This window comes from Punica granatum, chromosome 8 (genome assembly GCF_007655135.1).
Source record: "Punica granatum isolate Tunisia-2019 chromosome 8, ASM765513v2, whole genome shotgun sequence".
NCBI lineage: Eukaryota > Viridiplantae > Streptophyta > Magnoliopsida > Myrtales > Lythraceae > Punica > Punica granatum.
Window position 1 is genome coordinate 19992468 of NC_045134.1, and position 16955 is coordinate 20009422.

General features: G+C 38.1%; 1 protein-coding gene across 1 annotated transcript; it reads right to left on the reverse strand.

Moving 5' to 3' along the window:
* Positions 1 to 758: 758 nt before the first annotated feature.
* Positions 759 to 4053, reverse strand: LOC116188651 (pre-mRNA-splicing factor 18). Its single transcript, XM_031518138.1, has 2 exons — positions 3145 to 4053; positions 759 to 1385 (listed from the first exon to the last, which is right to left on the reverse strand). Exons 1-2 carry the CDS (start codon positions 3988 to 3990, stop codon positions 990 to 992), a joined length of 1242 nt encoding a protein of 413 aa, XP_031373998.1. The 5' UTR covers positions 3991 to 4053; the 3' UTR covers positions 759 to 989.
* Positions 4054 to 16955: the final 12902 nt, after the last annotated feature.

Here is a 16955-nt window from a genome sequence, read left to right on the forward strand (position 1 = left end):
GTGTGTTTTTCTCATAACTATTTAGATATATATATTGTCGACATCTTGTTGTGCAGTCGCGTGACTAAAAGTAAAAAATGACGATATATACATAATCTGGAATTGTGAACAAAAACTAACTAAATTAAATATATTTCGACAGCATGAAAATCGAATACTGGCTCCTATCTTTCTTCATTTGTTCTTCCTTCATGGTGAACGAAAATAAGCAGGACGAAAATTCTGCAAATATTTCAAAATGTGAAATATGAGTGTTGATTTAAATTCGAAAAAGGGAATGGTACGTAGGAACGTAAATTGAATGACATAGTTCACCTTTGTCATAGTTTTGTGCCTCTCAGGGGGGTAAAATTCAGTTCCCAGTTATTTCAAAATGTGAAATATGAGTGTTGATTTAAATTCGAAAAAGGGAATGGTACGTAGGAACGTAAATTGAATGACATAGTTCACCTTTGTCATAGTTTTGTGCCTCTCAGGGGGGTAAAATTCAGTTCCCAGTCCAGAATAGCTTTTGGTCCGTTATATATCAACTGGCCAGAGGTTATTTTCAATACTAAGGAAGGGAGATGGCTCTCAAGTAATTAAGTCGTACGAATCGTTAATCTTCTAGCCAAAATGCCCAATCTTTCTCAGGAAACTGAAGTCGCGACACATCAGGATCATGCTTATGTGGATTTCAGTCTCTTTAAATGATATGTACTGCATAGGACGACAATCTTAACATACAAGCCAGGCAACCCGAGGAACTTAGTCCCAAGTATGAATGAGATTCGGGAACTTGATCGCGATGAATTACCGGGAAAAAGGAGAGCTGGAGTAAGAGAATTTACAAGAAGATCATGAGAATTTTGACGGCTAATCATACAGTATCCAAGGATCATCAACTCTAAAACAGAATTTGCATGCGAAAAGCACCATCAATCATCAGATAATGAAAGGAACAGCACACACCTTGGAATCATCCCAGGCATTTATACCATCTATCCTAACTATGGAGCGGGCATTAGCCGAAGCCTCTCCTCCGAAGCCTGGTGTTGACCCTCTTCAGAGAGAAGTGACTGCAAATCGCTCCCATTGGCCAAGCTGTTGAACTCAACAGCCTTGGAGGGGGCGGTGGGATATCGCCGCTGGCAGAAGGTCATCAGCCTCTTGACAGATTGTAGGTACTTGCGGGTCGTCTCATCGTTCATGATGTGGGCCACACTGTTGGTATAGATCTTCTCACGGGCTGACCGCTCGTGGATACCAACCATAGTGACTCCAATGGGCCAGGGGGCATTACCGATGGCGAGTTTAATGTAGTGGTCCATGGCTGCCAGATAGTCCCGCTTCATGCAGCACTCAACAAACAATAGGAGAGCTTGGCGGATATCATCAGGAAGAACCTGCCAATACCGAGAACAAGATTAAAATCTGCAAGTGTACAATATTGTGTACAACTACATAACAACCATTCAAACTATAGGCCAACATAACAAATACATGAAAGGTTTCCTCTCTATTCTACAAAGGTACAGTTGGAAGTGAAACACCATTTAGAAACATGCGCTGTATCTGGTGTCTATGCTATGAGAAGCAACCCATCATCAAGATGATGGAGCAAGACAAACACAACTCTTTTTTTTTTTTACGTAAGTACACTAAATTAACCATAAAGATAACGAATCCGGCGGTCCCCAGCTATAAGAAATCCAATCGAACTAAGAATTGCACCCGTAGAACTTTTGACTTATGTTGTCAAGTTTTAAAGCATTAAGGCAAGTATGATCCAGAGAACAATGACAACAGCAAGATTAGATAACCTAAATCTTCAGTATGGTTGTCCTAAAGGTTTAGGAAGATAAAACAGATGTAGAAGAGGAACACATCTCCAAGATCACCCATGACAATTTGCCAACAGTTTTTCCCTTTAACCAGAAGAAAAAAGCGCCAATTAAGGCCCACATATTCACTGAAGATAATCTCACTATCATTATTTTCCAGAATAAATCGAGAACCTCTGCTATATGCCCATGTTCCTTCTTCAATGTATGGAATTGGGGGCTAGTTTGTTTCAGACAAAATTTGCATCATTACAAATAAATCAGATTAATATGGAATCAAAACTCAAATCATGATACGAAATATATACTCAGCCTCATTGCTAAACTAGATTTTGCCAGTCTGAAGTGTACTAGTCTTCACAGTGTTCCTGTCCAAGGTTCATGAAGAAACAAAATATACGGGTCAAAGGAAATTGCTCCACAATCCTACGCGACATTTCCGCACTATTTTGACCTCTACCAATTTCAACCCTTGACCTTTATTCAAACTCATATTGCAAAGCCCTTGAACATAACAATAAGAAGTACCAATTACAGTCATGAACTTGCTAAACAGATTCCTGCACAAATGCCATCGTCTTTCCTTTCACATAACAAGGTGGAAACTGGAAAGTCTGGGATTGGAGATCAGCCATGGGTAATCACAATCATTCAGATTAATCTGGAATCTAAATACAACACAACATATTTACTCACTCACTTATAAGCCAGATTTTAACCTGTCTGAAATAAACCTATTTCTTCAGTCTGTCTGAATCTGGGTTCACTAAGAAAGAAATGAATCTTCATAAGCATCCAAAGAGAAGAATATGGACCAAAACGAATTTCTCCATAATCCCTCAGGGCCCAGTAAACATCTCTGACCCTATGTTTGGAAGGAAGGAAGGGAAATGGAAAGAGAGGGAGGGAGATGGAGGGAAAAATGGAGGAATTTATATGGAAATTCCCATACAAATCCCTCCCTACCCTTCCTGCCAAATAGACCAGTCTCAACCACAGACCTTTATCCTAGCCCAGAACTCTTTAAACACTTCATAACAACACCAAGAAGTACCAAAAACCTCCCCAATACCGAGTTTCGCTAAAGTGATTCACCCAACAATGTAATCATCCTCGTATATTTGACTGACATCCATCGGCTAAATTCACCACGTAATTCGATTCCAAACTCGAGGAAAATTCATAAAAGACATAATTGGGTCCTATTTCCAATCAATAGGATCAATCGGAATGGCAATACAATCATAGAAAGATTTTCACGCATGAACTAATTGAGAAACTAGAGAATTAATGAAGCAGTGGAAATGTTTAAGAAACTCACCTTCTTCCTGCAGAACTTGAAGAGTGGATGCAGATATCTGGCGCACTGCTTGAAGGTGGCCACCATCGACTTCCCCTTGGCGGTCCGCTTCTCCGCCTCAGGCATTTCGCGGAGCTCCTGGTTCCACTCGTTCAGCAACTTCTTGAAGAATACCAAAATCTTGTCCTCCCCGCACAGCTCCTCAAAGTTCGCCTTCATCCTCTTCAAATCCTTATCGGCATCGACCCCGCTCGAGCCTCCATCCCCGCTGAGCTCCTCGTCCCCTCTGCCACCCCCGCCCTCGGGGTCCTCAACATCTTCCCTGTCCTTGCGCTTCCGGTCCCCGCCAAACATCCCGGCCTTCTGCCGCTTCCTCAGCTCCGCTATGTCCCGTAGGAAATCATTCGTCTGGCCCTCTGTCATGTCGCTGTCGACTTCGAAGAGCCCTGCTTTGAGGACATACTTGAGGCGGTCGAGCCTCGCGTCGTCATCCTCCCCAAAGAGCGTTATCGGCTGCTTGAGTAATCTGAGGCGGCGGATCACTTCCTGCCTGGGGAGGACGAGGTTGTCGATGTTCTGCTCGTTGGTGAGGGATTTGGAGCCGGCGGCGGAGGAAGACGAGGCGGCGGCGGCGGCTGCGGTCGATGTCTTGGCCGCGCCGGAGGAGGAGGAGACCGGTTTCGAGTCGGCGGAGGAGGAGGAGGGGGCTTGGCTCCGGGATTTGGCCTCGAGCTCGCGCTTCTCCTGCTCCCGGAGCCTTTGGATCTGCTTCTGCTCGATCTCGGAGCGCTTGAAGAAGCGCTTGCCGCCGGTGTCCTCGGCAAGGGATTGGCGCTTCTTGAGGAGTTCCTGCTTCAGGAGATCCATCGTTAGGGTTTCCTTCGACGTGAAAGGTCTCTGCAGATTTCGACTACTGACGAATGACGATTGAGGCGAGCGAAGGACGAGAAAGAAGCATTATTTTTTATTTTTCGAAATTGGTCCTTATACCTTTGAAATTTTCTCACTTTTTGTACTCAATTATCAATTATTTCAATCAAGTCCTCTTATTTAGTGGCTTCCTGCCTCAGCCAGTACAAACAACGGAGTCGACTAGTTTGGAGTTTGAAGTGTAAAAGGTCGGATTTGATAACGGTTACTTCGATTAAGCATTTATTTTATTATGTTTTGACCCTTTTTTTAGTAAATGAATTTTTTAATAAGATTATGTTTGATAATACAAAATAATTGTTGAATTTAATCATTGAGCACTTAATAAAATTATTTTTGTTTGGTAATGCAAAATAAAAATTGACTTAAATTAATGATCCCCTAAACTTTTTTGTTTTTGCAAATCAATTCACCCCTCAACACCCAGACCCAATAGAGAGAGATGGAAGAGGTGACTCAGCCCTCCCATAGTCATCGTTGATTCCTAGTGATGGTGGCCCAATCGTTGACCACCACCCTTCCAGCGAAGGTGAGAGACCCGCTGGCAATAGGGCCATCATTATCGAGATTTTTCACAAAAGAGAAAGTGGAAGCGAAATCTCGATAGTGGTGGCTCATCTCTTACCGTCATTGTCACAAACGAGGTCGCCGGTGAGCGTAGAACCAGTCGGCGACCTCGTTTGCGGTAGTGCCGCAATGGTGACTAGCGGCAAGCCACCACTATCGAGATCTGGTTCCAAATCTCTTCCCTCTCTCTATAAAGAGGAGATACGAGCAGTGGTGGTTCGTCGGCCGACTGCCACCGCCCCGAGGAGGTCATTGACGGGCTCTATGCTAGTCGACAAGATCAATTGTAGTGGTGGTGACTAGCCGACAAGTCACCACTGCCCTTGCCCTCAGATCAAATCTCAATATGATCTCTTTTTTTAATTTTAATTTTAATTTTTAAATTTTTAAATTTTTTATAAAAAAAAGAATCAAAGTGTAAATAAGCAAAATATTAGGCTAAATATATATAATATCATAGAGTTTTAATTTTTGGCTACTTATTTTACCAAATAATTTTGACTTGACCAAATAAGTACTTATTTTATTAAGTACTTATTGGGCTCCTTATTTTTTTTCAATATTCTTTTAAAATTTTCACTTTCCTAAAAGTTTTTTTTCTAACTAATTTGGTGTCCAATCAAAATAAGGTGATAGGTAATCCGGTAGACTCTTCAAGTCCAATGTTATGGTTATTTTGGTCGAACCATCTGCTAAATAGTTATGGATATACCTAATATTTTATTTTTTCTTTCACAAATGCATTTTTTCTTCCTCTATATATCATCTTTCTTAAGGAACTATATTAATTATACACATATTTTTTTGAATTACAAGTAATACTTTTTCTTCATTCAATCATACTGGAAGGCTCCATTATGATAATCATTTTCGTTGTCAATTTATTTTTCCTAAATTTATAAAATGCGAACATCTTCATGTTCTTAAAGTATATCATGTTCTCCTTTACTTAATATTATGGGAAAATTTTCAAATCTTACTCAACCACTCTCTTCAAGACAAAGCTATAAGCAAGTCAACCCATTTTATGTATTTAAAAGACACTCCATAAAATAAAAATAACTATATCATAAATGATAATATGGATAATTACATCTACAGTATTGATAAATTAAGTAAAACAAGGACACATAAGAGGAATGAGTTCCATCACCTGTCAACTTAAAATTTTAGATTGAGCATGTGCCCACATAAGATTTATCCATTCTTATAAACTCTTACAAAAAAAATGCAAATGAATTGGTATGAGAAATTATAGTAAATTTTAATAGATAGAAGAGTCTTAAATTTAAGTTTATTGTCAATGAAAAATTTACAAAACAATGATTACATAATGATGATGACATTAATATTTCTGGAAAGTTTCATAAATTTGAATTAGTCTATGTAAAATGAACACATTTGGAGATTTTATAAAATTATAGATATAATCTTTTGTCATTATATAAGAATACATAGAAAAAAAAAGATTTTGTCAAATGAATTACAATGTCATCTCATTCGTAAAAGTTTTGTAATTGTAAGAAAATACTGCTGCAACGAAGTATATGGGTCTTGCACTAATGATACCACCATATAATATATATGTCCATTGCGTTCTGCATTTGATTATTTTAACATTTTGAATTATATAAATGATAGTTATTTTATAATGAGAATTTTATTTTTTATGAATCCATGGAACCCCTAAACCCATTATTTCTAGATATTATCATCATTAATAAAGAAGTAAATTTAAGAAATAATAATTTCTTGATATTACATATATCTAATAAATCATTTGACATAGATTTTAGACCCGTGGCAAGGTGCGGGCATTTTCCTAGTTTTATATGAAATTGGAAACTATAAATGTCATTTTTGATTCGTACGTAAATATGTGTATATATTATATCTCCTAAAGTGACCTTTTTATTATTATATATGTAATAAATATCAAGAGAAAATTGGTAAATTATCTAAATTGGCTAACAACACTTGTCAATTAGAGTTGCGTTGACACCATACAACTTAACGGAAAAAAAAAAACAAAAGAAAGAAAGACCATACATCCCAACTTTGACAGTTTTCTCAGTTCTGTCCTATTCTTTAAAAATTTTCTAAGACAATCCTAATATTTCGTTTTTATTCCAAATCTATTATGCCACCAATTTTTTATCCAAAGTTGAAAGAAAATTGGATGTGGTACGTTTTTGGAGGCCCACTTTCTATATCAAATAAGTGCCACATATGATATCCGTTAATTTTAGATGAAAAATTAACAGCATGATAGATTTTGAACAAAAATTAAATGTTTGGATGCATTAGATAATTTTTAAAGGAACGGATAAAATTGAAAAAGTGCTCAAACATTGAGATACGTGACATCCATAGACTCGAAACAAAAAGGAGTGAAGTGAACTTGGACTATTATTAGCCAGCATACCATAAAAAAGAAGGATATTATGATTAGTCGGATAAAATCCAAAATGAAATGTACGGGGGAATAAGGAGACGGGGATTGTGTTCTACTCAAGTTGGAGATGAAGGTAGTGCTCAATGCCCCTAGCTTGCTAAGCTAGCATTTTCGGATCCAGCTAGTCAAAAGTTTGAGTCACGATATAAGACGTCGAAGCTGATTGTGCGAGTAAACGCAAATTTTGATTCGATAAAATGGTGTCATATGACCAATATTTGTGGATTTTTTGTTTAAGCTAGACGTGATTAACTCTCGATCAACGGATGTGGCAATTGAAAGGACACAATTGAACCAATGCTATCATTGCGACCACAGGAGATCTTCAAGTGTTTATATTGACGGCCTAATTTGACGCAATGGTAGCCGTTTATAGGAATCTTGAATTTGAGTTCAAATTAGGGACAAATGAGATGAGACACATCACGGATAGTTTGAGCTCAACTCGATGAAAGCTCGAGTGAGACTTGATATTATCGAGCCCGCGCGAGCTTGCTAGTCAAGCGACCTAAGCTTGAGCTCAACGATTAATATTTTGCTTGAAATGCTCGAGAATCTAATTGAGTTTAATGATTTTATACACAAACATATATATATATATATATTTTCACGGGTTGCTATATATAACTTGAGAGATTATTTGTTCTCGGTCTGTGGCCGTCCGGGGCCCAAATGAACATAATGAACTGCAGACTAAAACCCTAAACTCCAATGGACTATGTTGTATTTTGTAGTCGACTGTTTATTTCGGGACAGTACTGAACCAGATAAATTTCACTATAGGCGAATATATCGGCCCATCCTCTTAGTATTTCAATAAGATTATAATTCTTGACTTTGTTTACGAGATCGGGCTCATCTGAGCCTGTCCAATATTATTATCCAGCATACCATAAAAGTAAATAATATTATTAGCCAGACAAAATTCAGAATACATATGCGTTCTATTCAAATTGGAGATGAAGGTGGTGACTGAATGCCATTAGTTAGCTAACATTTTCGAATCCAGGTTAAGACATTATATATGTAAGATGTCGGAGCTGATCGTGCGGGTAAACATTAATTTTGGATTTGGTAAAACTGTGTCATGACCGTTCTAGATATTTTTTGTTTAATGCATCCAAGACCTGATTAACTTTCGACCTATATAATCCACGAAAAAAAAAAAATCGACCTATATATGTAGTAATTGAAAGAACACGATCGAATCAGTAGAAATAATTTCGATAATATATAGGAGGAACAAGAACGTCCTATAATTATGATATATTGATGTAAAAATAAATTTGTATTTATTTCTAATACCATCCATCATGTCTGTCGAGATGAAGAAAAAACTCTCCCCCTGTGTTGGTGACCATAATATATATATATATATACTGCCCATGGACTTCGATATATTTTTTTCCCGGAATATTGTCAACACTTTCAATTTTTACTTCTTTTTTTTTTTAAAAAAAAAGGAATTTCAAACAGTTATTTGAAACAAACGTACGTTAATTTGACTTGCCAATAAAAAATATCAATCCGATTGTGTAAGATATATATATATATCAAGTGCTGTCTTTGATATTGGATCCCATCTTGCTAAATCTTAAATATTGGCACGCAATAGAGAAATATTCGCTCTTAGAACATAATCTCGTAGTCGTAAGACATCTTCAAGTGGTTATTGGATACCGATACTCTCTAGATTATATTAGGAAATTTCCTCATATTTAATTCAAATTAGGAAATTGAATTATGTTAACTAAGCTTTAAACTCGGTTTCTGATAGGGAATTCTGCCCTAAATATCCCAATTATGGCAACGGAGTTTCACTCCACTTTATTTAACTACAAACTTTTAAAATTTCAAAAAGACCCAAATATTTTGAGATATTCTAAAATGTGCCTCCTCCTTCCTGTCTCCGCCACTGTTCATCTTCTTCCTCGTCCACTCATGCGCAGCTTCATTCTTCTCTTCTCACCTCAGCCCTCATCTTCTTCACTCATTCCCTTTCCTCATCAAGACCACGCTCCCTTCTGCAAAGGACATCACCTCCATTTTCAAATTCATCATTAGGGCTTGCAAATTCCCTCTTCAAATCTCCCTCCCTCGGAAGATCCATCTCCTAATCACTGTTCTTGTTGCAGATTTAGGGTTCCTTTTGCTGAAAATTCTTAGCTCGGAGGGTGAGGATGGAGAACAAGGAACAGTGGAAGGTTCAGGTGGAGAATTGGACCAATCCATAGAACCAGTTGCTGGGTCAATTGCTTGAGCAGGTTTACCAGGTTTCCCCGTCTCAGCTCTATGTCACTGTCGCTTCCTTGTCTTTCATGGTTCAGGGCTCGACCGTGGCTTTCACGGAGAAAGATGGATGGATCGAGGAAGGAAGGAGATGGGAAAGGGAAGACGGATGGATTGAGCTGAATGTACAGACATGGGGAAGACGAAGGGCAGCAGATAGGTCGGGAAGAGAGAAGGAATTGAGTGGACAAGGAGGTGGGACACCTTTTGAAAATAATAAAAAATTATGGGTCATTTTTCAAATTTTAAAAAATGTGCAATTAAATTGAATTAAACTCTACTCCGTTACCAAACAAATTACAAATTTCCCTGTATATATGCGTGGGGTATCTTTGTTCCATCTAAATATACCCAATGTCCATCTTATCCACTATACAGCACAGACTAAGAGCACTGTTCTCCGTCTTTTTTTTTTAATCAAAAATCAAGCGCACGATCATGCTCTATATGAAATCGACAATGAAGAAGGCGGTGGTCAAGGAAGACGAAGGTCGAGTGATCAAGGAGGCTATTGCTGTCCCGTTGTTGAGGAGTTGACGTTGTTCTCCGTGTTGTAAATTTATAAAGGTAGATTGTGACTTGTGAGAGGGAACATGCACAGAGTGACTTGAAGAAATATGTGAATTTAATTCCCAATGAAAAGCGCTTCGAGTCAAGAGTCCAACGCTTCAAATGGGATACAAATCGGAGTTCGTATGACAAAATAATAATCGGTCAAAATTTATTATACAGCAAATAGATGACTTGGTGCCCTAGCACTATAGTTCCAGTATTGCAACACCAAAGGTATTATTGATTTCCAAATCAATAAATGCCGCATCACCGAACCTGATGTTGCAGCACGGCGGCGGTTATCGTGTTTCAATTTAGTGGGCGTTGCAGCACGATGGCGATTACCGTTTAAAAGTTGAGAACGTTGGCTTCAAGGATATGACCGTTCGAAAGAACACGACTACTCATATTATAAATAAACTTGTGAAGGATGAACATACATAACAACACAACATCAAAAACATTTTATCCCCTCATTTTCAACTGTTCTTCCCCCCGGTACTCTTAAGAGAAGTCTCAAGGAGAGATCTCCGTTCTTTTCGCACGAAGATCTCAGTGGTCGTGTTGTATCCTAGAATTGATATTGCAATCAAAGTTCCTACGACAAACTCTTCATACTGGGGGCGATAATCACCTTAAAGAAAGTGATATTCACACCTCTAACCACATTTTTCGATCTACTCTCCGACTTTCTTCTTCAACAATCTTAAGGTGATTATGGTGATGGAGACCAGATTGGAAACTGCTTTCAAGATGATGAACCAGGACTTCGTCAAGTTGGGTCTGTTCAATGGGGCGAACTATTCTCGTTGGAAGGACAACATGATGTTCTTTTCTCATGCACTGAAGATTTCTTACATGCTGGATCCATCTCTATCAGAAGTTCCTGCACCACAAGACAACGACACCGAACAAGTGAAAGTTGAACGAAAGGAGCGTGAAGAAGATGAAGTTTTATGCTGGGGTCACATTCTCAACACCTTGTTAGATCGTCTTTACGATCTCTATACCTCTGTGACGTCCCTAAAGGAGATTTGGCAAGGGCTTGAAAATAAGTACAAAGCTGAGGAGCAAGGTGCGGATAAATTTCTGATAACAAAGTTCCTTGAGTGCAAAATGGAAGATCATTTGTCTATGATGGGATAAGTGCACGATTTACTCGTGCTTGTGTCCAAATTGAAAAATGTGAATGTGGATGTTTTGAATCAATGCAAGTGGGAGCAATAATTGTGAAGTTGCCTTCCAATTGGCATGATTACCTAAAGAAACAACTTCTCACCACCAAAGAATTCACAGTAGAGCAAATTCTTAAACATTTGCAAATTGAGGATGAAGCTCGCAATTTGCAGAGAAAAAGCAATGAAACCTCTAACTCTAAAGTGAATTTGGTCTCTTTGGGAAATAACACCTATAAGTCAAAGGGAAAGAGAAAGTTCTCTGAGGTCGACAACAGTGAATCCAACAAAAGCAATAACAATAATGCCAAGAAGAAGAAAGGATTAGCATGATATCACTGTGGCAAGAAAGGCCATCTTTAGAGGAATTGCATATTCCTAAAGTCAAATAAAGGGCAAAATGACAACAACAATAATGTCAACAACGTCGAACAAGACATGGAGAAAATTGTTGCTATGATTTCTCAAGTGCATATTAGCATGATAAGTGAAGTCCACATGGCCGAAGTGAAAAATCATCTGATTAGTGGTATGATTCGAGTGCGTCCATTCATGCCTGCAACAACAAATCTTAATTCAAGGAGTTGGTAGACGCCGTCGAAAATGATGTTGTGATGATGGGAAATCAAAATGCTGCAAAGGTTCTTGGCAAAGGGACTGTGGAGCTCCAATTCACTTCCCGAAAGAAATTGATACTTTTTAATTTGCTATATGTTCCAGAGATTCGAAAGAATCTAGTTTTCACTTCTCTCTTGTCTAAAAAAGGTGTCAATGTTGTATTAGAATCCAATAAGTTGATCTTGTCTAAGAATGGGGCTTTTGTCGAGAAATGGTACTGTTGTGATAGGATGTTCGAGTTATGTATGTGCAACAATAATAATAAAAACAATTTCTTTTCTGCTTATATTGTTGATTCATCTTTCACACTCTAGCATAATAGACTAGCACGTGTTAATTTTATATCATTAAAGTTTATGTCAAAGTATCGACTAATTTCTTAAAATAAGTCTGATGATAAAAAAAATATAAAATCTGCAATCAAGCAAAAATGAAAAGAAAACCATTTCCTAAGTCTGAAAGGGATATTGAGTTAGTTGAATTAATTCATTAAGATATTTATGCACTTAACAACATGTTAACTAGAGGAGGAAATATATACTTTATTACATTCATTGACGAATTCTCTAGGTATACATTTATTTATTTGATGAAACATAAAGATTAGGCTTTTGAAATGTTTAAATGTTTCAAATCAACTATTGAAAATCAAACCGAGAAAAAAATTAAAGTTTTGAGTAGTGATAGAGGTGGAGAGTTTTTCTCCATGGATTTTTCTTCATTCTGAAAAATAAAATATAATTATTCATCAAACAAATGTTCAATATACTACTCAACAGAATTGTTTGGTAGAAAAAATAAAATCGAACACTGGCGGACATAACAAATTTTATGATTATAAATGCGAAACTTCCAATAAATTTGTGGGGCAAGGCTCTTATCATTGCTTGCCATGTGCATAATCGAATTTCCTCAAGGAAGTCGAAAGTTTCTCCATATGAATTATAGAGAGGGAGAAAACCCAACCTAATTATCTTAGACTATGGCAATGTCTAGCATACTATAGAGTTCTGTATTTTAAAAGAACAAAGTTAGGACCGAAAGTTCTAGGAAGTATTTTTGTGGGTTATGAGGAATATTTGAAGGCATACAGGCTTTTGGATTTAGATTCGAATGTAATTATCGAATTAAGGGATGTGAAATTTTAAAAATCAATTTATTAACTCTGAATCACATCAGAATGCGCAACCCACTAATTCTAACCCGAAAGCTCCACTCGAGAAAAGAAAAATCATGGAATCTTCTAGTGAACCTAGGAGAAGCAAGAGGGAAAGGAAGAAAAATGTTTGGGTCCGGATTTTATATCTCACGATTCTATCATTTTTCTTGTTGAAGGCGATAGAATTTTAGAAATAAATAGGATACCCATCTACTTAAATTCAGATGATGACCCAATGACTTTGAGGGAAGCATTGGCATCAAGAGATGCGCCCTTTTGGAAAGAGGCAATTAACGATGAAATGGATTCAATATTGTCTAATAAAATTTAGACATTAGTTGAATTGCCTCTCGAGTCAAAGCTTATTGGATGTAAGTAGATGTTTGGAGAAAATTTTAATTCTAATGGATCCTTTAGAGCTTTTAAGGCTAGATTGGTCGCTAAAGGATTTAGATAGAAAGATGGAATTGATTACTTTAATACATATGCACCGGTAGCTCTAATAACATCCATTAGAGTGTTGTTTGCATTAGTATCGATATACAAGTTGGAAGTGCACGAAATGGATGTGAAAATAGCCTTTTTGAATGGTGATTTGGATGAAGAAATTTGTATGGAGCAACTAGAAGGATTTGTTTTGTCCGGAAGTGAAAAGAAGGTTAGCAAGTTAAATAAGTCCTTGTACGGATTGAAACAAGCGCCAAAATAATAGCATCAAAAATTTGATTCAGTTATTTTATCAAATGATTTTAGGCACAACAATGCTGATAATGTGTTTATCTAAGTTCACTAAGGACTACATAATGATTATATGCCTATATGTGGATGATTTGCTTATATTTGGTACTGACATGAAGGGTATAGAGGCAACCAAGAAGTGTCTAACAAGAAAATTTCAAATGAAGGATCGTGGAAAAGTAGATACTATTTTACGGATTAAAGCTAGGAAACACAGTGGGGGTTGTGCCCTTTGTCAAACCCACTATATTGAAAAATTATTGAACAAATATAAGCATTTGGGAATCAAAGAAGCAAATACCCCATTTGATGCCTCATGTAATTAATGATTAATGGAGGTCGGTCAACTTCTCAGTTGGAATATGCAAGTGTTATAGGAAGTTTAATGTACGCAATGAATTGCATAAGGCCTGATATAGCATTTACAATTTGCAAATTTTCAAGGTTACGAGTAACTCGAGTAACACACATTGGAAGGCTATTAGGCATGTACTTCGTTATCTGAAAAGAACTATGAACATTAACTTTTCTACGGTGATTTTCCAACAGTATTGGAACGATACACTAATGCTAGGTGGATAATTAGTGCTAATGATGATAAGTCAATGTTTAGATAGGTGTTCACTACGCATGATCGGGTCCGGGTACGCTGCATTTTTCACAATACCCGGACCCTACCCTATAAGGTACATGTTCCAAGGTTTTGGAACCGGACCTTACCCTATTAAATCTTGGAACCGGAGCCTACTTGGAACCTGCATTATACCACAAGTTCCGGATACCCTATTGGAATCTGTAAATTTTTTTTGTTTCCATGGAATTGAATACAATCCTCGCCTGTTCAACTAGATCAAAATGTCTGCAGGCAGCTAAAACACCCAAGAATGTGACTACATTTGGATCCAGTCCGGTTCCTCTCATTTCATGGAATAATCTCAGCTTCGTGGGCTTTTCCATTTTGCCCACAACCAACAATAATCCCAATTCAGCACACAGTGTCCCTCACTAGCAAGCTATTAAATAATCCTAAACCATCATCGGTTTCGCCATATTTCGTATACATATCAGTTATCACCATTGCAGCATATTATGCACACAACGCGTTACCTTTGCTTCAGTTTCTCAAAAACTATAGATATATGAAACAAAGGGAAAAAGAAGAAAAGAACTAACCTTCTTTGAGCCGAAGAAGTCCAAGGATGAGGGGTACCTTTGCTCCATCATTGTCTCTCACATCAAGAGTATGAAGCATTGGTGAGGGATTTGATGTATCAGCAGGTGCAGATGTGACGTTGTGGACAACATGTGTAATAGGCAAGACTGGAACTTGAGTGGTCATAATTTTCCCCTTCTTCTCTCCACGATCCTACCCGTCTCTTGCATGAACATTGTTGCATATTGTTTCGGATGTTGAAGTAGCTTCATCATCTTCATCCCTACTACCAAAATTTTGATCATATGGAGCTCTTAGACTGGCCTTAGAAAACTGCACAACCTTACTTCGTTTCTCACATTTAGTTTCAACCTGTAACAAGTGGTTGATTGGCTTGAGTGACAGGCAAGAAACAACTCATCCGAAACACACAACATTCTTTTCAAGGACACAAACCTGCCCAATGTTCCGTGTTGATTGCAAAATTGAGTAGGCAGTCTCTGGTATCTTGTACTTCTTGAAAACAGATGACTCTCGATTGATTAACATATACCAACAAGTCAACGGACGAATACAGAGAGAAGGTGATATAAATAGTGAACAAATAAACATAAAGAGTTACGTACTCCAAGGTTTCAAGACTTTGAGACAGCAGCAGCTTGTTTCGCTTCTTCTCCTACATTATTCAACAAAACAAGGATATTCTAATTTCTACTGATTACAAAAAAAAGTTCTTGGAAACCTAACATTTCCACACAAAAATTGAAGTAAACTCGAGCACAGGACAGAAAGGACTGAACTTCAATGACCCAATTGTATTCTTCAAATTACAGAATGTAAACCTGAGAGTCAAGCACCGTTGGCCCCCGAGAAGTTACCCCCAAAATCGTTGTCCTGGAGCAGAAACACACCATCAAGAATCAGCGCCTAGCCCAAAAAAAAATTACGAATTTGAAGGAGAGTAGAGAAACTCACATTATCAATATGATTGTGAGAAGCCATTGGAATCGGATTACAACCCCAGCAAGAAAGCATTTGATAGATAACCTCTCCTAACACAGAAAGCATGAACCTTTTTACCGCTTCTAATTGACGCTAAACTAGAACAAATTTTCAGAATACCTGAAGGAGATTGAAGAGGTGTCTCCTTGCAACCAGACTAGCTGAGGGCGACCATCAGATCGAAGAACCAAACGCCGAAAAATGAAAACCTACAAAAAAAAACAAAACTTTACCTTGGCAGAGCGTAGCAGATGCTCTGGCTTGGCGCAGGGGACGGAGCAGGAGGCCAAAGTTTAGAAGAGAGATCAAGAGAGAGAATATGCAAACGGCTGGGTTGAATTATAGCTTAGCTCAAAAAAATCGAGAAAGGGGAATGGAGAGGAGAGACAGAGCGAAGAGAGTGAGAACGACAAGGGAGGCAGAGGGGTTAGGTTATAGTTTCAGACTTTTTTTTTAATTAGTAATTGGGTACCGGTTCCGGTTCCGGTTCCAGTTCTGGATACCCTGTAGGTGAGAACTGGAATCGGAACCAGAATTCACCGATTCTCAATTTTCCTATCCAGACCCTATCATGTTTCTAATTGGAACTACCCATAACCTACCCGTTAGGGTAGAGTCCAATCGGTTCCGGGTCTACCCTGTACCCATGCACACCCCTAGTGTTCACCCTAAGAGGTGCGGTTGTGTCATGGTCATCGAAGAAACATAAGTGTACTAAGCATTCAACAATGGAGTCAGAGTTCGTAGCTCTTGTTGCAACGTGTACAGAAGCAGAATGGCGAGGAATTTATTTTTTTATATTAAGTTATGACCACGAATGATGTCAGTCACCTCATTGAATTGTGACAACGAAGCTATGATGTCTGGGGCGTTAAGCAAGATTTAAAATGAAAAATCTAGACATATAAGCCTAAGAAATGCATATGTTAGGCAGTTACTGTTCGAGGGGGTAATCACTGCTAGTTTCACGGGGTCAACGGAAGCGAAAAGGAACAGAAATTCAAAAATTTCCTACCCGTGAAACTAATTCCAAGACCTACTAGAAGAATAAGAGTAAATAAAAGCGTATCTGGAATCTTTTAAACAGTCGACCGAGCGTTCCACGCGTGACGCCTCTACCGGTATCCACACCGACTTTGTCGACGAGTCTTCGAGATCGGCGGTGCTAGCGACCAACACTCGAAAGAAACACCG